Here is a 24308-nt window from a genome sequence, read left to right on the forward strand (position 1 = left end):
CTACTTTACTTTGTCATAGTTTGGAGAATAACTAAATAATTGTTCGTATTAATAGAAAATAAATATAACTTGGTGTACCTTTAGCTACCATTATTTCCTCACAGCAATTTTCAGGAGGGACGCGTTGCTTGGAAACGCAAAAACTCACCAGTGACGTATAAACCCAATAACCCAACAGTGACGCTTTGAAGCCACCGGTCGGCCTTATTGACATTCCCCAGAAGGCGCTGTCCTCCATAAGAATGAATGGAATTCTACAGTATTTGTTGTTGTGGACAGCAACATTATAACGATTAGTTACCGGAGTGTAACTCCAGTTCTATGAGTGGAGCGGAGCCCCATAGGGGAGCTCTGCTCCTAGTGGTTTACCCTCTGCCCTAAGGCAGCAACAGCCTGAAGCAAAATTATGCACACACCTGCAGCCAATGGGAGCACAGGTGTCCCTATAAGAGGGGATGCCTCCCCTCAATCAGCCTCCCGAGATATTATCTTCAGCGAGACTAGAGAGGGTCGGCAGGGCCTTAAGTCCTATGGGGCTCCGCTCCACTCATAGAACTGGAGTTACACTCCGGTAACTAATCGTTCTATATCGTGGAGCTCCGCCCCATAGGGGAGCTCTGCTCCTAGTGGTCTAAGGCGGAGCGTAGCGCTCCAAAATGTACTCCCTGCCGAGCCTAACACTTCCCATTAAAAAATGAAAAGGTCAAGCCTAGCAATGGCCGCAACCAATTACCGCAGTACTGCAACTAAAAACCCCTACGGGCGTCACAATATACCGCGTCATCGGTTAAAGACCCGCCCCACCTAGTTCAATGGCAATGCCAATGACTAGTGGGCAGATCACCAGAATAAAAGCTACACTAATCTGTACTAGCAGATAGATGTGCCTCAATATCCTGTGAAAACACCACCGACCACTAATGGAATGACACCAAGTGTCACTCTACATTATGTGCCCAGTAGACCGCCTCACTCACTCAATGGAATCCCAGAGATTAGTAGGCAGAAACAAAATATAAGTCATACTAAACTGAACAATCAGATAGATGACCTCACATTCTGTCAATTCAATACATGCCCCTACTGTACTGACCCTGTCAGTCAAGAGTCATGCCACAAGATATGCTTTCCATCCAAAGCGGACCTGATAGAAACCTGTGTCCATCTTCCTGCTTTTCTCTCTTCTAGCTCAAGATTCCCTTTCAGCTATGCTGAGTACAATCGAGCCAGAGAGATAGAAAGCCTATCTATCAAAAAACATGTTTTCCTAACCAAAGTGGACCTGATGGACACCCATGTCCACAGTCCTGCTTTTTTCCTCTCTTTCTTGCTCAAGATCTCCCTTCAGCCACGCTGAGTACAGATCGAGCCAAAGAGTTAGAATATATATCTAATAGATAGAAACGGATAAATGGAGACGGTGTCGACTGGGTTGGTGGAATAGCCCAAGGCGGGCCCCCCTCGAAAGAGAGAGGAAACATCCGCACGTTCTGAGAGAATCGGAGGCCTTGATACGTCAGTTACGTCTGTAACTCTAGTATTCCGGCCCTCCGTGAACGCAGCACGGTTTTGAGCTGCACTGACTGAGGTATTAACCTGAGACAGAGCGCCCTCCCCGGATAGCAATTGCGTCATCATGTCATTGTCTGACTGAGACTGCTGCTTGTCATGAGATCCGTCCACTGCAGTACTCAACAGAGTCTGGAAAGTGTGGTCTCTAACTGGTACCACAAGGTGGCGCCACAATACCTCTTTTTTACTGGTCTCATGAGGTTGCTCAACAGCACACTCTAGGTGTGGTGAGCTGCACTCAGAGCAGTGGGCATTGTTACGTTCTGAATTAACCGGGGGCGCCCATGCATTGGTTACACCTGTAACTCTAGTATTCCGGCCCTCCGTGAACGTCGCACGGGTCTGAACTGCGCTGGCTGAGGCGTTAGCCTGAAGCAAGGCGTCATTCCCGGCTAGCGGCTGCGTCTTCATGTCATACTTAGACTGAGACAGCTGCCTGCTATGTGAGACCTTTACTACAGAGCTCCTAGGAGTCTAGTAACATATCTTTATTAGGTGAGCTAAGGCTACGCCTTGCTACCTTTTCCTCTTTCCTCTCCTGTGTGTGTTCAACTACGCACCCTCGGTGGGTTGAGCTACACTCAGGATGGTGAGAGAAAATCATAGGACGTGAAGTACTCTGCAATGCGTCATGGAAAAAGGGCTCTTTATTATTCACATAACAACAATAAACATTTCCCTCCATGCCCTGAACAATAGGGTGGGGGGGAACAGTGGGCTCTGTCGCGTCCAGCGCCGAGCCGTCATCCGTCCTCTCCCCCTCGTCCCGTCATTGACGCCGTCGTTTCTGGCTGACCTTCTGGTGTTGCCAGGACGGTTTTGTGACGACCTCTCTCGCCGGCGGATTCGTCGCCACCACCGTCGTCGCTGGGGGGGCCGAGCCCGCTCGCCTGCTGTCGGTGGTAGGCGCCTGGCCCGTCGCCTCCCTGTAGTTCTACTGGGGGCGTTAGAGGTTGACGGGTTAGTTGAGGCCCTGCTAAACTTGCCTGCCAATGGCAGGTGTTTAGCCAGGTGCTTCCTCTCTTCGTCTAGCTTGCCAAAACGTTCCGTCGCCTCCTTAACGGCGACCCCAAAGAGGCCCTCGCTAGAGACGGGAGCGTTTAGCAGCGAGGCTCTGTCCGTCTCCTTCATGACTGTCATTGACAGCCAGAGGTGACGTTCCATGACCACCGAGGTGGCCATGGACCGGCCTGCGCATTTCGCCGACGCCTGTGTCAAATGAAGAATAGCGCCAGAAATCCTGGACGCCTCTTCAATCTCCTCGCTGGTCAACTCAGACCTACCCGTTGTTAGACGGGATAGGGAGGCCGCGAGGAGGGCAATGTTGTTAGCCGCTGACACAGCCTGGGCTCCCAGCGTAAAGGACTTCTCAGCCAGCTGTGCTGTGAGTCTGTCCTTTTGTGCTGGCAAGGTGGCTTTCTTGGAGGCCGCCCAGGGACTCGAACCCGGCACTAGATACGCCGCCATGGCGCTCTCGAGCCTAGGGATTCCCTTAGCAGCCCACTCACGTCCAGCCACTCTCGTGAATGGGGTGTACACTTTGGCCGGCGAACGCGCCACCAGGGGTGTATCCCACGAGCCCTCGACATATTTTCCGAAGGAAGGCATAGCAGGAGCCATCGGCTCAGCTGCCTTTCTCGGTCTAGAGTAGGGGCCACCCTCCATCATGTCGACCTCCACAGGGGGGGGAGCAGGGGGCAGCGCTATCTCAAGTCGATTGGCGGCTCTCTCAATGAGTTCGGGAAAGTCCGCACGCAGAGAGGCCGCTGCGAAGGACAGGGCTGCTGACGTAACAGAGCCCGTGTCGTCATCACACAAGGAGCCTTCAGATCTCACACTCCCCAAAGGGAAGGGGGTCTTGAAGGTTGGCGCCAGAGGGTCGGATTGTTCCATTGGAACATCCATCTCTGCGTCTCTCTCCTTGTCATCCCCTGAGCCAGCACTGTCCGACGACGCCTCTGAAGCAGAGGCGAGAAGAGACAGTACATCCTCTAGGGGGATATCCTCCCTAAAGAACGCCCAACGCTGCTTCCTCACCTTCATAGGAAGGAGGGCGCAGGAGGCGCAATTAGGGGGATTGCCGGTCCCTTCCTTGGCATGCTGCGGCCCCAAACACACGAAACAAAGGTCGTGGGGGTCCGCAGATGGAGGAGCATCGGCACTGAGCCCTGAAAAGGGCTTTTGGGGGTGGAAAATCTCCTGGCGTGCTCATTTTAGAAGACGTCAATGGCTGGCTCATCGACGGCGATTTCTTCCTGAGTCTTCTTACTTCTTACTTCTTGGCTTCTTCAGTCTAGTCGTCCAGTCGCTGAAGATAATGGGAGGCTGATTGAGGGGAGGCATCCCCTCTTATAGGGACACCTGTGCTCCCATTGGCTGCAGGTGTGTGCATAATTTTGCTTCAGGCTGTTGCTGCCTTAGGGCAGAGGGTAAACCACTAGGAGCAGAGCTCCCCTATGGGGCGGAGCTCCACGATATAGAACCTTTTTTTTTTTTTTTTAAAGACACTAGGACTTAAAAATATATATTTATGTTTAGCTCACATATAATTTTAAAGTATGCATTAAGCTGTCTGTAATTGAGTAAACGTGGCAAAAACAAAATGTAGACATTAATAAATGCATTTCTAATGTTTCCTAAATATTTTCTACAACGTAGGGCAGCCAAGATGGAGGTGGCTTCAAAACAGCGCCCCCTGGGAGTCATCTGGTGGATATATCGCTCTTGATAAGAGCGTCTGCTAAATGACTAATTATTATATTATATATATATATATATATATATGAATCATTGGTACTCATACACCCCCCAGCCACTGCAGAAGAAAAGGGGTACAATACTTGTCAGGCAGCTGATTTCTCAGGTCACAGAGTTCTTCTTACATTCCTTGTCTGATTGTAATCTATACCCTGTCTTTGACTGTTGTGTCTGTATGTAGACAACTATTTTCAATAAGCCCACACACACAGGTCACTGCAAGACAAATTAGGTAACGCATTTGAGGGTTTATTGTATTATAGCTGCATTACATGAGAAGATAATGTATTTATTCAAGTGAACTTTAAAAGCTAACAACATACAATGTTTATTCTGCATCAAAAAGTTCCATCGTGGGAAGTTTTAGACATTTCTAAACACCCATCTTCAGCACCTCTCATGACTTGACTTATCTAAACCAAAGATAGATATTACATAAAATGTCCAGCTGTTGCATAGCTTTTAAGGAAATATAGGTATAGAAGGACAACTAATACTGATACCTTGAACATATCAAGCAAGTGACTTTATAAATCCACTGATACAAAATAACAAAACAAACACTACATTAAATCAACACATTCAAACAGCCCAACAAAAGTACTGAATACTATCCAAGGGCTAACATAGCATTTTCCAACAAATGTTAAACACAAAATAAAACATGCATTATATATCTCCAAAAGGTCAAAGGTCAGAATCCAGAATGCCATAACAATATCAATTAATCAGTCCCTAAATAAAATAAAATATATATATTAATTAGTCTCCTAATTTAGCTCAAGTGATTTAAACATGTTCGACATGCTGGAAAGCAACAATTAAAACAAGTGTCTTGTTTTCATTCAAGATGACATTTCCTGAGCCCTAACCAGTTTAATGGCGAGTCATCACAAGACGACATCAGTTTAAAACATTTTTTTAAATATTTCTATTCAAATGGTGGCACTTCAATGAATAGGCTAATGGCATGAATAATATAGCATTTTATGTTCTGGATTTGTCAACCTCAACGTGTAACAAACAGTTACAGATCAACTTTATTTAACCTGCTCTGCACAGCATAAAGCTTATGAAATGTGATGTTATAAAAATGGGCAATTATATGATTATAAATATATAGGCCTTTCCCTTTTATGTCATAAAGTCTATGAAATGTGTATAAATGTTCTTTGTAACAGTAGCATTTCATGAACGTTCTACCCTTTTCCGATGACACTCTCCAAAATAACAGGACAACGGATGTCGAGCACTCCCTTCCATGCGAACGCAGATTCACAACGTACCCTAATCTAACTAAAAAGGACCTTGGGAAAGATTCCTCACATAAAACACTAGGGTCAGTTTTTAGGTATGAATCTACACAAAATCTCACTAACAGATCAGATCAGGTGTCACAAAGTGGATGTCGCAATACAAGACAGTGGAAGGTGGATTAGTCAAAGCTTGTACGTGCACCACAATCGCTTGTTGTCATTTTCCTGAAGCACCTCTAATGCACGTACCCCGACATTCTAGACAAAACGTAGCTGTGATACTACTTCATCTAAAGCCTAAGGGAAGGAGGGTTAGGGATAGGGGGGCGATTGCAGTCTCAAGGAATTACAACAACCACTGGGGGGGGGGGGGGGGGGGGGAGGAGTGGATTTAGCTAGCTGCTAAGTCTTTCCTTTCTTCGCCCCTTTTTCAAATAAGGTGTCATCAGCTCCAGCTTTGTATTGCTCCTGGCTCGGTAGGTAGGTTGGCGGTCCTAGTTGGAGCTCACAGGGTTCTGTATGCTGGGGTCCTGGGGAGCGGTGGCCACCGGTGGAGGCGCCGCGTTACTGAAGAGCAGGGTCTTGAGGATCATCATGTAGAAGGGGCTGTATACCTGCTTGTTGAAGTTGACCAGGCTGACGAAGGTGACCGCCAAGGAGGTGAGCTCCGGTTGGATCAGCGCCAGGCCTCCGGGCGTCGGGGGCGGGTTCACGTGAGAGTTGGGCGTGGCGAGGAGCACCCGGAAGTACTGCTGGACCCTTCCCTCTGGAGAGGAACGGAGAAGAGGCACAGAACAAACAGAGTGGTCAGAAAAACAAGCACGTAGCAACTGAGCTCATCAAGCAATTCAATGAATTAACTGTAGCAAGATTTCACACAATGTGCTTGGCTAAGAACATTGCATGAAATATATACAATTAAATAGTTAGTGAGCTATGTCAGGCCCTCAGGTGTCGTGTTGCTTACCCACAAGACTGCGGATAGGGTTGTTTTCCTGGGTGATGCTGGTGATCTGGCCCTTGAGGGTGACCTGGAGTTCTGGGGGCAAGGCTGGGTAGTTCCTCTCAGTCAGGGACTTGTTGAGCTCACAGCAGATCTGAGCACTGACGTTCCCCAGAGCCTCTGACAGGTTAAAGTCCCTGCAGAGTGGAGGAAGAGAGGAGAGGAAGTAGTCAGTCTCAATTTGCACATTGACATTGATGTATCTGTATCTTATGTAGAACCTACGTGCTGTGCATGCCCTCCAGGAGCACGCTGGTCATCCTTTTGAGGCGCTCGGCCAGCGCGGGCAGCCCCGAGATGGGCCCTCCGATGGCGCTGTAGACAATGAGCAGCACGGAGGCCACAGCCTTTAGCAGCTGGAGCCTGCGCTGGAGCTCCTGCAGACGCACCTCGTCTGTCATCAGGGTCTGAGGGGGTTAAAACACACACACACACAGAGAGACTAGACTTTAGACAATGGTTGTTTAACACACAAATGGCCATCACATATCGGGATGAATGATCAATTTAAGCCATATTTTTACTTAGTCTCCCATTGACATCAATGCATGACTAAATGAACATTTGACATTAGTGGAAGTTAGGATTCGCCCCATGGAGACTAGATTTTAGACAATGGTCATTTAATAGACTTGTGGTTGTAAGTTGTTTGAACGCAATGGTACCTCTTTCAGACGCTTGTATCATATGGAATTCACACAAATTTCAGACACAAACAAACATTGTAGGTAATAGTCTATATGCAAATACACACCACAACTTCATTTGACCAAGTATAATACACAGAAACAGAAGCTAACACCTGTCAACATCCTTGTCGCCTCTTTACACAAACACACCCATTTCCCCTGTGAACATTCATCAACACCCTCGTCACTTGACAAACACACTGAATGTCACCTTTTCTTAATAACAAAAGACGAGTAATCCAATGGCAATCAAGGCATGTCTTGAATAAGCAAATAATGATTTTGAAACGGTCTGTGTACTAAGACACGCACAGCCCAACCCACCTCAGGCAGTGGGCTCTTGTGGTAGTCCCAGGTGAGGATGCGGATGAATCCACTGTTGATGACCAGGAGGGGACTTGGCAGGGCTTTCCCCACCTTCCCATGGCTGTTGGGCTGCTCCATGGTTGGCATGGAGAAAAGCACCTCCTCCAGAGAGGACTTGATCCACTCAGTGGTATGGTCCAACGCACCTGAGGAAGTTAGGGCATCAGTCATTTGTATGGCATTTAATAGTGATCGTCATCTTTCATTTAATGGCGTAAAGAAATCACACCCATGCTTCACATGCTGTACATACCACAAATCAAACATCCCCTAATACCATAAAGCAGTACAGGCACCTAATTGCCTTCTTTTTGGAAGAAGGCCAGCTGGAACTAAACATTGCACAGGAGCACACCCTGTTCAAACAATGAATGAATACTAAGCTGGCCTTTAAGGACTCAACTGTATTTGTAAAGGATCAGGGAAATGATCCAAAGGCAAACGAAGACCAGCATGAAACAAACTCAATATATACTTTATAATGACTAAAACCAAATCAAAACTGTGTAGAAATGATAATGGACATCTATTCATACAGTTTATTGACTGTCCAGCTTGTTAATAATCATCGAAAGCTAGACTGTTAGGGAGAATAAAAAATTCCCCAAACTATGGATAGAGGACTACTTTTAGCAAATTTGGACAGAGAGGAAATATAACCAATTTTCAGTGCGGCCCTTCGGACCTCGTTGAAGACTGAAAGCAGCCTCCGGGGCAAAATTAATTTGACACCACTGGACTAGGCTATTACCTAAGCGCATCTTTCATTTTAGTGCTGTGCGGAACGGCGGTGTCATGTTCACATGGCACGATTGTAATAACTAGCATACACTTTTTCTTTCTTCTGGGGGAGGTTGCCCCCGGACCCCCCACTAGGGTTCCCAGAGTTATGAACCCCTGTTATAACCTCATTCATATCAGAAAGGAGCAGTAGGTTAATAATAACAACGCAGACTCACTGGGAGTCTTCTCCACGATGCTCTGGAACTTGGCCCTCTCGTACTCCACTGACTGCCTCTGCAGATCGGGCCGCAGGCTCTGGATGGTGAAGTTCACCATGTCCATCTTCATCAGGTCCAGCACCCGGAAGATCTCCCTGTTCAATGTAATAACATTCTTAAAACATATGCTTTGGATTTGACCTGCTCCAGAAGAAATACCTAGTGACTTGCTGTCATCAAACCCATGCCTCAACATCTGTACTTCAGCCCCCAACCATCTAGCTTTGAAGATCTAAAAGGATCAAATGGGTGCCAGCCATATATAGGGATGGCTACAATTAGTCAAATAAATATTCACAAGGGTTGTAAACAAAATTTGTCGCAAACGTACTTGAACATTGACACAACGTTGTCGGGGTTCTCGCGGAGCTTTTTGACCTCGTCGTCGCGGACGGGGGCGCACAGCTTTCCCATGATGGTGACGATGTAAGAGGCCAGGCCCTGTATGTCCACCGCTTCCTTGTCCGCCTGCTGGCGAATCAGATCCATGTCCAGCACCTCCAGGATCTGAGTCCGCAGCCGATTGGCTCCCAGACTCAGGAACGACAGCAGGATCTGTTCATAGTAAATCGTTTTTTAAAAATGAAGGAAAGAAACAATATATAGCTAGAAGATAATAATCTTAAAAGCTATTAGCCCATTTTAAATACATCCTTCTTGCGTACATTCCTTGAAGTAATCATTGACCTAACACAATTGGACAGGTGAAAGAATGGATTCCACTACATAACTGTTGCTGGTCAGTTATTACAGCTCAGGGAGTTAGAAAGGATACATTTTCAAAGTCTTCCAACAGGGTCATCTTACTGAAAAGATCACCTTTCCAACCATGGATTTCTCAAGTTTGATAGAGGGAAAAAGGGCCAAAGCTCACCTCTCTGATCTCCTCCAGCAGTTTGATGGAGTGCTCATACTCTGGTGGGTCATTATTCAGCTCAGACTCCAGGCTATCCCAGAACGCCTTGTGAACTATATCTTTGACTTGCTTCTCCAAACTGAAAAGGAGAATTGAATATCATCAGTTGTCAATTGGCATTTGAGTAGCCCAAGTGATGGCCATGTTCACTGGGTGTCCATTTCGAGGTGGTAGGTAGCTACCTGTTCTGAGGTAGGTAGGGCTGCTCCACATGGAAGTCACGGTTGACGATGATCTCGTGGGCCAGGGTCAGGTTGGACAGGTCCCGGGCAGAAGACATGACTTCATCCAGTGTTATAGTTTTGGGCGGGCTGGCTATAAATAGGGGGCATTCAAATACAAAAAAACAAGTGTTGAGAATAGCCATTTTGGCATTTGAAAGCTCAACCTAAGTGGGGAGAGGGCACACAGTGTTGCATTCCGATTCTCCATTCTACTCCAAAAGTGATAACACCAATCCAATGCCTTTAAAATCAATGACGGGAAGTGTGCAGGTGCACACTTTTGGGAAAAGGGTAAGAAATCAAAATGCAACTTTTAGGGTGGCATTTTGACAAGCCCAAGAAGCTGTCCTACTAGACAGGGAGGAAGGACATCTACTCACAGGAGGGCGAGCTGTGCTTGCTGCTGGAGCAGTCACTGGTGAAGCTCTGGCGGGAGCAGTCCAAGTCACTGGCAGACATGATGCTGTCATAGCGGTCCGACGACGACTCAGCGTCGCTGCTGGCGTCCTCGCTGCCAGTGGTGGACATGGAGGTGGGCCGCTCGTCATTCCCAGGCATGGCGGGCTAGCGCTGCACGCGGGCACAGCAGTCATATGTTTAGCGTTATTTAAGCCTACATGAGTACTGTAACATGTGGTTTGAATGCACTGGAATGTACCCACAAGTTTCTCTTATGGAAAAATAAGGGCTTTCTAAGTCTTGTGTACTGGGGGTCAGGCAGTTGTAACCAGAGCCTTGAGTTTGACCTTAAATTCACATTCACTGGCCATGAGCTAGTTAAACCTAGCTTAGCCTCCCTTTCCCAAGTCTGAGGTCCCCCAAGAAAAAATGGCACTACCTTACTGAAGACACTACTCCAATCTTTCAACTGCTTCTTTTTGGTTTGGTGTGTTACCACTAGGTCAAAATGTAAGTGTGTGTTGTGTCTGTGTTCCCGTTGCTAGGAGAGGCGGCATGTAAAACACCACATGACAGTATGTTAGGCCAGCTGTTAGGCCAGAGAGGCCATGGCAACAGGAGGAGGGCCATCCACTTGTACCCCAGTCAAGAGAGATCAAAGGATCAACACACACACAGTTTCCAAAACGATTCGGACATTAGTTTTGACTTTAAAGTGTGTGCTGATTTAAAAGAGGGATATTATCACCATAGTTCAGTCCGTACAGCCTACTTCTCCAATAACAAAACAAAGGGACAGTGTTAGGAATGGGATCGCATGCGTCTCCAGGGTAGCGTGATAACAGTGGGCTTCTCAACAGCCAACTGTCCACAGATCCAGTTACACTTCACTGCTTAGATTAACAGGGAAATCATTATCGTGTCTACCTCACATCGGTCCAAGCAACATAAAGGCAGTGCCAGCCATCCCATCATTGAGATCCCAAGTAAACAACTTGGCCTACACTTTTTAGAAAAATAAGTGTTGTTGATGCAAAACAATTGAATTTAAGACCTAGGCCAATAGTTAAAATATTCCTTAAAACATTCCCATACAATTCACTATGTTGAACTACCTGGCCAAAGTGCCATACACATGACACATTATCAGACATGTTCAGCCCTTTTGGGCTATCTGGCAAAGAAAACACCAACATCTTGAGTCCAGAGATACAGTTAGGTGGTGCTTCCTTCTTATGGAGGTAGGCTGTGATTTTATAGTCTCAGCCATGGCCTTACATTCATTATCTAGCTATGTAAGGCACTGCATCTCAGTGCTAGAGGCATCACTACAGACCCTGGCTGTATCACAATCCGGCCGTGATTGGGAGTCCCATAGAGCGGCGCACAATTGGCCCAGCGTCGTCCGGGTTTGGCCGGGGTAGGCCGTCATTGTAAATAAGAATTTGTTCTTAACTGACTTGCCTAGTTATTCTCCAGTCAGACATGGCAAGGTCATAACCCATATCTCAGCAGTCATAAGAGAAAGGTAATGTCTGAAGTTGTTTGATACAGTAATATATTTGCTTGCCAGATCAGCCCATGTCTACTGTGGTGTCTGAAGTGATGTGCCCAGTCCTACCCATGAAGGATAAACAGGCAGGTCATTCAGAGATAATTCCAAATGCAAATGAAAGTCAAAACCATTCAAAATGACTGCATCCGATTAGGTTGCTTTGACACAGAGGCATTCATAAGGCAACCCAGGACAGGGCTCTACGCTTACTTTTTTTTCTTCAAGGAGCATGTGTGCGCCTAAGTTGAAAAATGTAGGGGCACACAAAGACATTTAGGAACACAATGAAAGTAAAAATGTTACCCTAGACAAGAACCAGGGAAACTAGAAAGGCCAGACAACTGGAATTCTTAGCATTTTGGTTGTTGACTGTAAAAAAAATATCACATGCACATTGGGGCATCCTTAATGTAAATCCCTGCAGAGCAACTGACACTTCACCACCACTTGACACTGCACAGTGGATAATATAAATAGCCTAGGATATGTCTATTACTGTAGTTAGGAGAGTTAGTTCGATATGATCACATTACAATCACAAAGCGTTCCGTATCCACATGAAGACAAAATAGCTACCTTGTGTGTGCAGTGCACAGACTATTTCAGTGAACAACAGTGGGGAAAATAGCTTTTCATGGCAACACCCTGTCCTTGGTTGATTCCCCATCGCTTTGTCTAAACAGACTGTTACAATGGTTATCAGTCTGACCGAAGTTTCCCTAAAAAGATGCAATAGTCTCTACAAGCCAGAATGTTGAATAAAATTATATTTACACTTACTTTACCAGTTGTACATGCGGTTGGTCCTTTTGGAGGTAGGAGGGATGTGGTGCCGGGAGGTTCTGTCACTTGTATTTTCAATATTTTCAGGCATTGCACAATATGTCAACAATAGCCTAATGTAACCGAAGGTATTTGACCAAAGCACGTTTCCTTGCGATCAGCTGTGGTTCGGTTAGGCTCAGACATATTGTGCAAGTGTTTGTCACGTACGAAAAGTCCGCCACAGTGGATGCGTCATAATACCCATAATAACACGCAAATAGTTCCAATGGTTTTTCCGTCATTAATTTTTCACATCGTGAAATCTAATTAATTGTGTGTTTGTTTTAGGCTGACCTTAGCATTACTTTTTGATAGCCGTGTAATTCTCTCTTTTACAAGGTGAGTTTTATCAATATATTCGCCTCAATGTACTATCAATAGTTAGCATTGCACATTTTTTAAAGTTATCTTGTCCGAGAGAGATTTGCGCGGTTATCAAAACAATGGAACGAATGGCATCAAACACATGGAAAACATGTGTTTGATGTATTTTATACTATTCCGCACCAGCCATTACCACGAGCCCGTCCTCCCCAATTAAAGTGCCACTAACCTCCTGTGCTAAAATCCCAGATGGAAAAATGAATGGTGAAAAAACGATTGGAACCATTTCCGGGTTTTATGACTCATACTCAATTGCATCAGTATTGAAAATAAAAACCGGAAATACCAACCATATAGACCATTGTACTGAAATTCGGGCTAAGAACACTTCCCTGCGGATACTTTGTGTCAGATTACCTCCTACATAAGGACAAAAATCAGCAGACAAGGGGTAAATGTATGCACTCACTAACTGTAAGTCGCTCTGGATAAGAGCGTCTGCTAAATGACAAAAATGTAAATGAGTAAAGTACGTTCAAATGAAGTTTATTCAACCGTCTGACTTGTGATGGGACTTCAAAAATTGAGCCTACATGTTAGAGACGAGTCTTCCACTCTCAGATTCGTCGCTCAGCCCTACAGGATTTGTTACAGCAAATTGAATTTTCAGTTAAACTGCAGTGCACTGTACGAGCTGCACACACAAAACAATATATCCACACACGCGTCACTGATAAGTACACGTGATCCTGCAGCACCAAAACAAGAGAGCTGGACAAGACCGAGAAGAGATCTGCTTGTCCCAAAAGAAACGCAAGACAATAATGTCGCTGAAAGAGTTCGCATTGATAGCTAACGTTAGATTAATCAGATAAGGAGCAAATGGCTTTTTAATAACTAGATTATATAAATTGTTATTCGTGTGTTTGTAAACAATAATGCTAACGCCAACTCGCCAATTTCTAGTGGGTTCAGGTTTGTAACGTTACGGTTACATACATCCAGCTCAATCACGCCAACATGGATAAACATGACCCCAACAAGACATTGGTAAATAGCAACATAGCATAGGTGATTGTTGACAAGCTTAAAGGGTTTCGCTATCTAGCTAAATTACAAACTAGCATGTGTTACTGATAACAACAAATATACGTCGAAATATAGCTATGTTTTACCTTTTTCACGTCTCCTCGGGGGGAGATTAGGTCATACACCAAAAAATGTGTAGTTTGTAAAGGAGGTTGAGTCTAGTCAACTTACTGTGCTTGAGTATTTTTAAAGGTCCAAGTCCTCAGCTGGCTTGCTGTTCGATTTGGGCTAAACCGTTCCGTGGGGGGGGGGGGGTACTTTGTTGGGTAACGTTAATACAAACCTAGACCGTATAAACGAACAGCAATTTATGGATAGATGGCTATCATTATATAATGAATATATATTTTATTCATCTCAATATATGGTATTATCCCCGGATATAGCTCACTGAAAGAAAACATCCACTTCGATATATGAAACGTCCATTGTTTAAAGTAGACACACCTCCCTTTCCTTCTCGATGAATGGTAGGCTCCGCTTCACATGGGACTTCTTTGTTTACGGATGTGACGTTTGTGAAATATTAATTACATTTTTACAAAACATTAAACAATACACAATGATTACAGACATTGTTTTTGATAATTAGTATCTAGTACATGACATCTCGAACGTCTCACAACTATTTTCATTTTGTGTCGAGAGAGTGTGGAAAAAGGTTAGTGCTATCTGCGGTCCTTGGGGCGTCCCTACCCTAAAAACAAATATTTTTTTTAACTAACCGCTGACCAGGGATCCCAGAGAGCAAGAACCGTGTGGAAAATTCCTCTCACAACTTGTACTTGTCCCCTCCCCCTTTCAAATGAGACTGAAAGGCACCGGAAGGTCACAGCTAATTTATCTTTGTGTCTGTGCTGTGCAATAAGGTTGTATGGTATCCTTTGTTCTGTGTTGGTAGGTAAACGATGCAAAACAAATACATGCAAAAGGACTGCTCTGTTTGACCCAACAGAGCAATCTCCGATATGGGAAGTGGAGTGAATGAGAGCATATTCTGAACTGATCAACCAGGTGGAAATGATGTGGCTGCTGTGAGGCTGTCAACATTAAAAAGACTTTAAAACATATTTTTATTGCATTTACCGTATTTATTGCATTTATTTTTTCTCACATCCATTCCAATTATCTAAAAAAATTTGAGAACAGTATCATAATGATAATGGACAGTATTTTACATTACATGATGTATGTGGGTATCGTTTACATTACATGATGTATGTGGACAGCATTTCACATTACATGATGTATGTGGGTAGCATTTTACATTACATTATGTAGGTGGGTAGCATATTACATTACATGATGTATGTGGGTAGCGTTTTACATTACATTATTTGGTAACAAGTTATATTTTCATAACACTATTTGCTCAGAAACACCTTCAGCATTGTTTCATGGTAATACATTTACATTTACGTCATTTAGCAGACGCTCTTATCCAGAGCGACTTACAAATTGGTGCATTCACCTTATATTTTTTTAATTTTGGTGAAGTTTTTTTCATAAATTCATCAATTTTGGTGAAGTTTTTTCATAAAATCATCATTAAAAAAAATAAAAAATACCACCTTCTTTGTGCTAGAGGGTTAACAATACAAGAACACCATGATAACAGGGTCCCTCTTTTTCATCCCTCATTCTCAAACCCTGTTCAGTGCAATTTACCATTGTTCTTGTGTTGTCAGTTTATTACCCTGAAACAATAACAGAATCACTGGAATCAGCGGGTATCTGGGCAAATAATGAATTAATTGTGAGTAACTATAACTTGTTATCATATTATTATCTGGACTATTACCCGCCCCACCACCCCATCTTTTTACGCTGCTGCTACTCTGTTAATTATTTATGCATAGTCACTTTAACTCTACCCACATGTACATATTACTTCAACTACCTCAACTAGCCGGTGCCCCCGTACATTGACTCTGCACCGGTACCCCCCTGTATATATAGCCTCCCTACTGTTTTTTTATTTTACTTCTGCTCTTTTTTTCTCAACACTTTTTTGTTGTTTTATTCTACTTTTTTATTAAAAATAAATGCACTGTTGGTTAAGGGCTGTAAGTAAGCATTTCACTGTAATGTCTGCACCTGTTGTATTCGGCGCATGTGTCCAATAAAATGTTATTTTATTTGATTATCTTATTACCAATTTTTGCTGTCATGACAAGACATGGGTATGATAGACATTTATATTATATTTCACATTTGTAATCGTAGTATATTCTGTCCAAACAATGAAACAACTATTGAAACAGTGTGCAAAAACAGGACATTCAACAGTCAGGTTTGGTCTCATTTGTTTGCCAATACAATATACAAACATTTCTGTGAGTACATTAGTACCGATGTCTTCCACAGTGGCATTTTCAAGCCTCCTTTTAGGTTTACCACAGGGGTGGAATTGGAGAAAAGGCACTCTGGGAACTGACCTAAAATCCTATGACTTTATGTTAAAATTAAAATGTATTACATGTTAAAATTAATTCATCTTGGGAACTCTCAAAACTCCCACACATTCCCCCTCTATTTTGTATTTTATGTGGACCCCAGGAAGAGTAGCTGCTGCATGTAAAACAGCTAATGGGGATCCTACCATCCCAATTCCATGGTTACAGAATGATGCTGAGACTCAGATATTTCACTTTTAAATGTATGCCAAACAAAAACCATTGATTGCAAAGTTAAACTATACAGCTGTATGCACAAGGACACCTTTTGACCATTTCCACTGAACATTGTATAAAAACACATTTACTTGATGGTCAAATCTCCCTCTGTTTTTTGTGACCAAGTTTTCCAAAAACTCTAAAAATATCTACTCTGAATAAAGATTCAAAGTTGTCTGCAGAAAGAATGGGGTGTCAGCAATGACCTGAATTGTGAAAAACTGAGTTTAAATGTATCTGGCTAAGGTGTATGTAAACTTCCGACTTCAACTGTACCATCTAGGTGTAGAGATCAGTGAGTGACTCATGCTAAGCTACTCTCGGAGATGGCAGGTTAGGTAGAAAGGTGTGGCTGCTATTTATGTTTCCACATCACCTGGTTGTCTGATGCAGGCAGGAAGTTTATCAAAGTACTTGTGTACTTTTATCATAGTTGTATAGGCCTAACTCCACATTCAAAAGGTGAACTTGGAGCATAGTTTATTCTCTCTAATGATTTCTAATCATTTTAAATTATCGTAGAAGGCTGTCAGAGACAGTGTATATAATAAAAGAGGGAGCAGTTAAATGGTTGGTCCACACCCCCTCGACAATGAGTAGCCTTAATGGCCATGTACTCTTATAATCTCCACCCGGCACAGCCAGAAGAGGACTGGCCACCTGAGGTTTTAGGCTTGGTTTCTGTATAACCACTTTGTGACAACTGCAGATGTAAAAAGGGTATTATAATACATTTGATTGATTGAACTTCACATGTTGGTGCTTATGGGTCCTTGCACATGGAAATGCCCCACTACAAATGAGTCACTTAGCCCCAAAACCATTTATTCAGATTATGAAAAGTTCTGTATTCTTTATTTTTTCGAATGTAATCACATGAGCGACAGGCATGCTCAAGTCCAAACCACCATCCCTGGACTTTAAAGTTATTTCGCCAGTTGAAGTACCTCATGTATTCTTCATTATTCTGGTCGAGAAAGAGAAGCTGCTTTGCCAGCTCCTCTGTAGAGGAGAAGTCATTCACATGGATGAAAGAATCCCTTGGGATAAATTGCTCGTAGTTGTCCCTGGATGGACCTAGAACAATGGGCACTGCTCCCAACTTCATAGCGTTGAACAGCTTCTCTGTAGCATAGTCTTTGTAGATGGAGTTTTCAAATGCCAGGTAGAATTTACAGCTGGACAGAGTCTTTGAGTAGTCTTCGTTTTCTAGGTATCTACTAAAATGTCGCCCATAGGCCTCTACTTTGACATGCCTACTGAGCTCGTTGAACACCTGTACCCTCTTGTAGTTTGGGTTCCAGTTGCTCACTACCCAGCAGACTAATTTGTCCTTCTTGGGCAGCTCAAAGCTCTTATCCTCACTGGTTACCTCGACAAGCGACCCATAAGGAACCTTAATGTCAGAATCCAGTCGATAACTTGCAGTCAAATTGAACAAGTTGTCAACACCAGGAATCCTGTTTGTGTTAGCTGGTGATTCTGCATTCCACCACACCCATTTCTGGAACCATGGCCGTTGCTCTTGGGGCATGTTCTTCAGGTCTCCATGGATGTCTCTATGGTGGAAGATGACACCGTGCGCCTTGCTGTAAAGGTTTTTATCTACTGTTAGGTGACAGCCTTTGATGTTAAAGTAGGCACAGGAGTCTATGTCAAAGGCGTGACCAAATGGCCACATCCAGATCAAAATGATAGTATCTGTGTCTGTGTCTCCGTCATCATCGGCCTGAATGGCTGTCTGGGCATGGTGTGTATTCTGCCCTGTGTTGTTCCCTGCCCTACAGACTTGAGGGCAAGCAGGACAACCAGCCTTCCCCTCGTGGGATGCCTGGTCAGTAGGGCATGAGAGGAACTTGATCTGGGGTTTGTAGTAAATGAAGAATATGCCCACGAAGCACAGCATTAAAAAAAAGCCAATCAGAACAGGCCGTAGAACCCCCTGGGAAGCCGGAGTGGACATACCTTGACCCTTTGGAAGAGAAAAGAGACCAATCAAAACCACTCTAGAATATCAACAACAACTAGAAAAGTACATTTCCCACCCCCAATCACACACACACACACAAAATGAGTGTGCTTACTAGCATGTTCTAAAGTATTTATGGTTGTGAAATACGTTTTAGTATTGGTAGTGACTGATTATTGCTGAAAAGTAGGTAGATAGAAAGATTGATTGAAATGTATTGAATAGCCTGAGCATGTGAAGGTTGGGTTGGTGTCTCTATAAAGTTTTGAAAATGTCACATTTGAAATGTCTTCCATTGGGTTCTTGTAGCCTGAAGTAGGGTCTAGAATTTTAAATGTTTTGCCATTTTAATGCATTGAGTTTTATGCAAATATGGCTATAGTATGAAAAGTACTGAAATGCTGCACATTTCAAAGACGACTTAGTGTTGATAGCTCAACCGGTTTAACACTAGGAGAGCCGAAAGTGTCATGTTGACTCAAAACAAAAACTTCTTAAATTCATGATGCTCCTTAAGACCTGTCCTTAACAAATTAATAATATTTGTGACTGCATTTATTTAATTGATTTTAACACTTGAATTGTGGGGTTTTAGTGGTTTTTCCTTAGTACCTGTAGCCTACAGTTACATAAAGAAATTAAAATGCTATTGTGTTCATTCATATACATTTTATTTCATATTCTAATGTTACCTAAGACCTTCATAAACACAATTAAAATGATAGGATATATTAAAATGTATTCATTATGTTGACTTTCAAAGGATGGCCGAGGGGGGGGGGGGGGTCCAAGGATGCCAGGCTTTTCTAGTGTTAAGTGCTAGAGCGGGTGGAATATTAATTCATTTCAGCAAGCACATTAACTATCTTATATGACAATACACCAGAGAACAAAGAATGTAAAATGCATCACTAGTGAAACTAAGGCCAACATCAGGTGTCATTCAGTGCTGTTGATAAATTCAGCATTCATGAGGACAGTCTGATTATCCTGTATAACGATGTAAACAGTATGTACATCAAACACAGTGTACACCAGGGATGGACAACTGCAGTCCTCGGGGGCCTGATGATTGGTGGCACACTTTTGCCCCAACACTAGCTGACACACTCCTGACTCTAATCATCAACTAATCATGATGTCCAGTTTAGAATACTGTGGACGTGTTTAAAGAAGCTCATACCAAGGATCATTTAGCGATTTGATTTAGACGACCCCTTAAAGTATAAAAATATGTATTAACAACAAAGATTTACAAAATTGTACTCGCCCTTACTGCTATTAGCCCATACAAACGCGTTCACTATGTGGAAGAGAGAGTCCCCAAAACAATCTAAAAGGAAGTTTGTTCTGAAGTGTCCTATATCTGAGAGATATGTAAGATCGGGAAATATTTGTTTGGTTTCTTGACATGTATTTAACCCCTTAGTTTTGGAACGAAACAGTCTCCATATATACTTCCATTCATTTTTTTCAACTGGTACCGGGGGACCTTCAGAAGAGTCTTGTGAGGCCGGTGGGCGTCCTAGAGCAAAACAACCGAAAAGTACGTGCTCGTGGTAAGATTTTGTGAGAAGACGGATTTTCGGGATGTATCATGGTCTGACAAACACCGCTCTAGCTCTGTCACCTTTCACTGCAGATGCGGAAAGGCGACATCTGCGGATGTGTGGATTGAGACGTATCCAATACCGATATCTCTAGTTTAAATTGACAGATTTATACGCTGATTTTTTATTTTTATTTTACTATAACATAGATATGTGGTTAGCTGATAAAAAAATCCCTATCCAGGTGTTGTACGATCTGGCATTCGCCAGCAACGGCTGGGCAGAGGAAAGCACCCACTAAGTTTAAGAAGGTGTGTTATGCTGCGTTCACAAAATCCCGTGATTTGGAAATACCTGCATACGACTGGGAAACAATCAACCGGTAATTTTTTATTTTATTTTTTATTTAACCAGGTAAGCCAGTTGAGAACAAGTTCTCATTTACAACTGCGACCTGGCCAAGATAAAGCAAAGCAGTGTGATAAAAACAACACAGAGTTACATATGGGGTAAAAACATAAAGTCAAAAATACAACAGAAAATATATATACAGTGTGTGCAAATGTAGCAAGTTATGGAGGTAAGGCAATAAATAGGCTATAGTGCAAAATAATTACAATAGTATTAAACACTGGAATGCTAGATGTGCAAGAGATTATGTGCAAATAGAGATACTGGGGTGCAAAAGAGCAAAATAAATAACAATATAGGGATGAGGTAGTTGGGTGGGCTAATTTCAGATGGGCTGTGTACAGGTGCAGTGATCGGTAAGGTGCTCTGACAACTGATGCTTAAAGTTAGTGAGGGAGATAAGAGTCTCCAGCTTCAGAGATTTTTGCAATTCGTTCCAGTCATTGGCAGCAGAGAACTGGAAGGAATGGTGGCCAAAGGAGGTGTTGGCTTTGGGAATGACCAGTGAGATATACCTGCTGGAGCGCAGACTACGGGTGGGTGCTGCTATGGTGACCAATGAGCTAAGATAAGGCGGGGATTTGCCTAGCAGTGATTTATAGATGGCCTGGAGCCAGTGGGTTTGACGACGAACATGTAGTGAGGACCAGCCAACAAGAGCGTACAGGTCACAGTGGTGGGTAGCGTATGGGGCTTTGGAGACAAAACGGATGGCACTGTGATAGACTACATCCAATTTGCTGAGTAGAGTGTTGGAGGCTATTTTGTAAATGACATCGCCGAAGTCAAGGATCGGTAGGATAGTCAGTTTTACGAGGGCATGTTTGGCAGCATGAGTGAAGGAGGCTTTGTTGCGAAATAGGAAGCCGATTCTAGATTTAACTTTGGATTGGAGATTCTTTATGTGAGTCTGGAAGGAGAGAGATTACTAGTTGGAAACTCGTCTATCATCCCTGTGAGTTCCCCACTTGCACCTCTCTGACGTCATTTGTCAACAAAAACACACTGAAGCATGGCAGCATCTTCAGCAGTTGTTTATGGTAAGAACAAGATACAAATTGTTGATACTAAATTCAATCTATTCATCTTCCTTTTGATTTAGAATGCATCTCTGGGTGTACTTTTTATGGGCAAAAAATAGTAAACCAATCACAAGCCTTCTGATGACCTCCATGTTTGATTGTATTTCCTAGTTCGAAATGTGAATTCACCCGACTCGTATTTACTGCTACACAATTGGTAATTACCACCTTCCCACTTAGCCATGAACGCAGCATTAGCTAACGCTGGGGGAAAAGGATGACACCAATCAGGCCTCCCTATGACTGGAATTGCCCATCCCTGCTGTACGCAAAACTACCTGGAACTAAGTTACTGAACATTTCTAAACTGGCACTTGAGGGCTTTGTTGGGAGTTACTGTGTGTGATCCGTCTGTGGAATGTTCCAGAAGTGTATTTACCGGTTTTATTTTAAACCAATATTTTATAAAATCAAATTTTCCTCATTGCGTTTACAATGAGTTTACATTTTCCAGGCTCTGTCGTAGCCGGCCGCGACCGGGAGACCCATGGGGCGGCGCGCAATTGGCCCAGCGTCGTCCAGGGTAGGGGAGGGAATGGCCGGCAGGGATGTAGCTCAGTTGATAGAGCATGGCGTTTGCAACGCCAGGGTTGTGGGTTCGATTCCCACAGGGGGTATGAAAAAATTATAATGTATGCACTAACTAACTGTAAGTCGCTCTGGATAAGAGCGTCTGCTAAATGACGTAAATGTAAATTTTATAAACATAATTATAGATGCAATACTTTTAAAATTTCCCCCTCTTTTTGAGCAAAGTGCACTTGTGCTACGCTGTGAATACGTCAAGCGCACGTTCAGCAATATGTCTCAAACAAGGACCAACAATGCCTTGGACAAGACCAAACCATACAACCATGTTATCACATAAAACTCATATCAAATTCTTAAATCCTACCAATCATTAACTAGGACTCATGCCTCATTAACTTTCTATTCTTTAGCCTTGCAGTCTAAAAAAAAATAGGAGGAAGTTGTCACAAAAAGATCTCTGGTCACTTATTAAACTATATTATAATATGCAAAGTCATCTTTAAATCAAATAATACTAAAATAAAAGTAACATAAGAAATAGTTTATGAATGTGAAGTACAAGATTCCTTATGATTTTGATGATTACTCACAATGCTCTTATTTAGAGTAACAGTTACATATCTTATTCATAACCAGTCAAAACGTAATTATTACTTCTATTACAATGAATAGTTCCTCATTATAATGAATAGTTCCTCCTCCAAGCCAAGTTATCAAACTTACCTTTGTATCCAAAATGCCAGGAGAAGGTGAAGAATTGTATTACACTGCCTCCATATACAATCTAGGTGTAGAGATCAGTGAGTGACTCATGCCAAGCTACTCTCGGAGACATCACGTTAGGTAGAAAGGTGTGGCTGCGATTTGAAAAGCAACCTATGAAAATTATATTTTACATAGTGACATCCTGTGACCGTGTACACCCGATATGATCGCTTTCTGTATAAACCTATTAGGGAAAACAATACTTCACAATAGGATTTATGGGATGAGTTATGGGATAGTATATTCTTGTTTTTCCTGTTTGAATGTTTCAGTTGGATTGTGAACCTGGCACACCATAAACTCCATGGTCATTCCCCTAAGGTTAAAACCAGTTTGATGAGATCTTAATCTGACAGTAGAAGAAAAGGTATTTATTATTGTATTCCCAAGTGACCTTACCTCTTTCAATTTGTCTGACTTTGTGGTTATGCCCACAAAGAGAACCTGATTTTAGAAGATCAAAAATATAAAACAATAAATAAGAATTAAGTATTTTAAATAACTTTAGATTTTTTTAAACTAAATTGTGATATTATGTGTAACAAAAGAGCATTCCCACTGAGAACGCACTGGTTGAGTCAACATTGTTTCCACGTCATTTCAATGATGTTGGTTCAACGTGGAATAGATGTTGAATTGACATATGTGCCCAGTAGGTTAGTCTCTTCCTCTCTAAACTGGTTCCACCAAGTATCTTATAAAACCAACAGTGAAACTGAACATAACAACACCACCACCACCTATACTGTAATTTACTATATTTGATAGACAAATGATATTCATTATTGGGTTATCACCCTAAAGAAATTAATAATTTTCTCTACCTTAAAACAAGCTTGAGTGTTGAAGGTATGCGTGTTGGATAGTTGTTCGATAAGCAGTATGTCACCAAATGTTTCCCCCACTGTCTGGTGACATTCTGCTTCTGGTTTAGTCTAGTAGGAACCACATACGTTTGTGGTCTAGACTAGTCTAGCATTGTTGGTACAGGAACTACGTAGATATGGTCAAGTGAACCGTGCCTCATCACTGAAAGCAAAACTACTGTGGATTCTATTGCATTTCAAATTAATTAACTTAAACTTTACTTTTCAACTAAAGCTTTTCAAAATAAAACATCATACAATTTCAAAGAAGAACCATTTAATCAATCTACCAACTAATACAACAAAGGCCCTCAAACTGTTTATTAATTCAGCATTCATGTGGCCCACGTGTCAAACTCATTCCACAGAGGGCCGAGTGTCTGCGGGTTTATGTTACTCCCTTAGTGGCGGCTCCTGAAAAAATTCTCAGGGGGGGCAATTTTTCTGATGATTTAGGTGACCTACACACATTTAAAAAAAGAT

At 42.9% G+C, this 24308-nt stretch overlaps 2 protein-coding genes across 4 annotated transcripts; both read right to left on the minus strand.

Moving 5' to 3' along the window:
- Positions 1 to 4562: 4562 nt before the first annotated feature.
- On the minus strand, positions 4563 to 14170 carry LOC311140258 (T-complex protein 11-like protein 2). Of its 2 annotated transcripts, none has more exons than XM_084175227.1 (10): positions 14063 to 14170; positions 10165 to 10354; positions 9743 to 9875; positions 9519 to 9639; positions 8976 to 9199; positions 8603 to 8739; positions 7602 to 7789; positions 6814 to 6995; positions 6553 to 6725; positions 4563 to 6351 (listed from the first exon to the last, which is right to left on the minus strand). In XM_084175227.1, exons 2-10 carry the CDS (start codon positions 10340 to 10342, stop codon positions 6080 to 6082), a joined length of 1608 nt encoding a protein of 535 aa, XP_084031353.1. In that variant the 5' UTR covers positions 10343 to 10354; positions 14063 to 14170; the 3' UTR covers positions 4563 to 6079. The 2 variants fall into 2 exon arrangements, with proteins under 2 accessions (XP_084031353.1, XP_084031354.1); XM_084175228.1 differs by having other exon boundaries at positions 12519 to 14160.
- Positions 14171 to 15975: 1805 nt separating this feature from the next.
- On the minus strand, positions 15976 to 23863 carry LOC311140259 (4-galactosyl-N-acetylglucosaminide 3-alpha-L-fucosyltransferase 9-like). Of its 2 annotated transcripts, none has more exons than XM_084175229.1 (2): positions 22918 to 23139; positions 15976 to 18623 (listed from the first exon to the last, which is right to left on the minus strand). In XM_084175229.1, exon 2 carries the CDS (start codon positions 18612 to 18614, stop codon positions 17460 to 17462), a length of 1155 nt encoding a protein of 384 aa, XP_084031355.1. In that variant the 5' UTR covers positions 18615 to 18623; positions 22918 to 23139; the 3' UTR covers positions 15976 to 17459. The 2 variants fall into 2 exon arrangements, with proteins under 2 accessions (XP_084031355.1, XP_084031356.1); XM_084175230.1 differs by lacking the exon at positions 22918 to 23139 and adding an exon at positions 23784 to 23863 and having other exon boundaries at positions 15982 to 18623.
- Between the last annotated feature and the right edge of the window lie 445 nt (positions 23864 to 24308).

The sequence above is a fragment of the Coregonus lavaretus genome (genome assembly GCF_964263955.1).
Source record: "Coregonus lavaretus genome assembly, chromosome: 13".
Taxonomy (NCBI): domain Eukaryota; kingdom Metazoa; phylum Chordata; class Actinopteri; order Salmoniformes; family Salmonidae; genus Coregonus; species Coregonus lavaretus.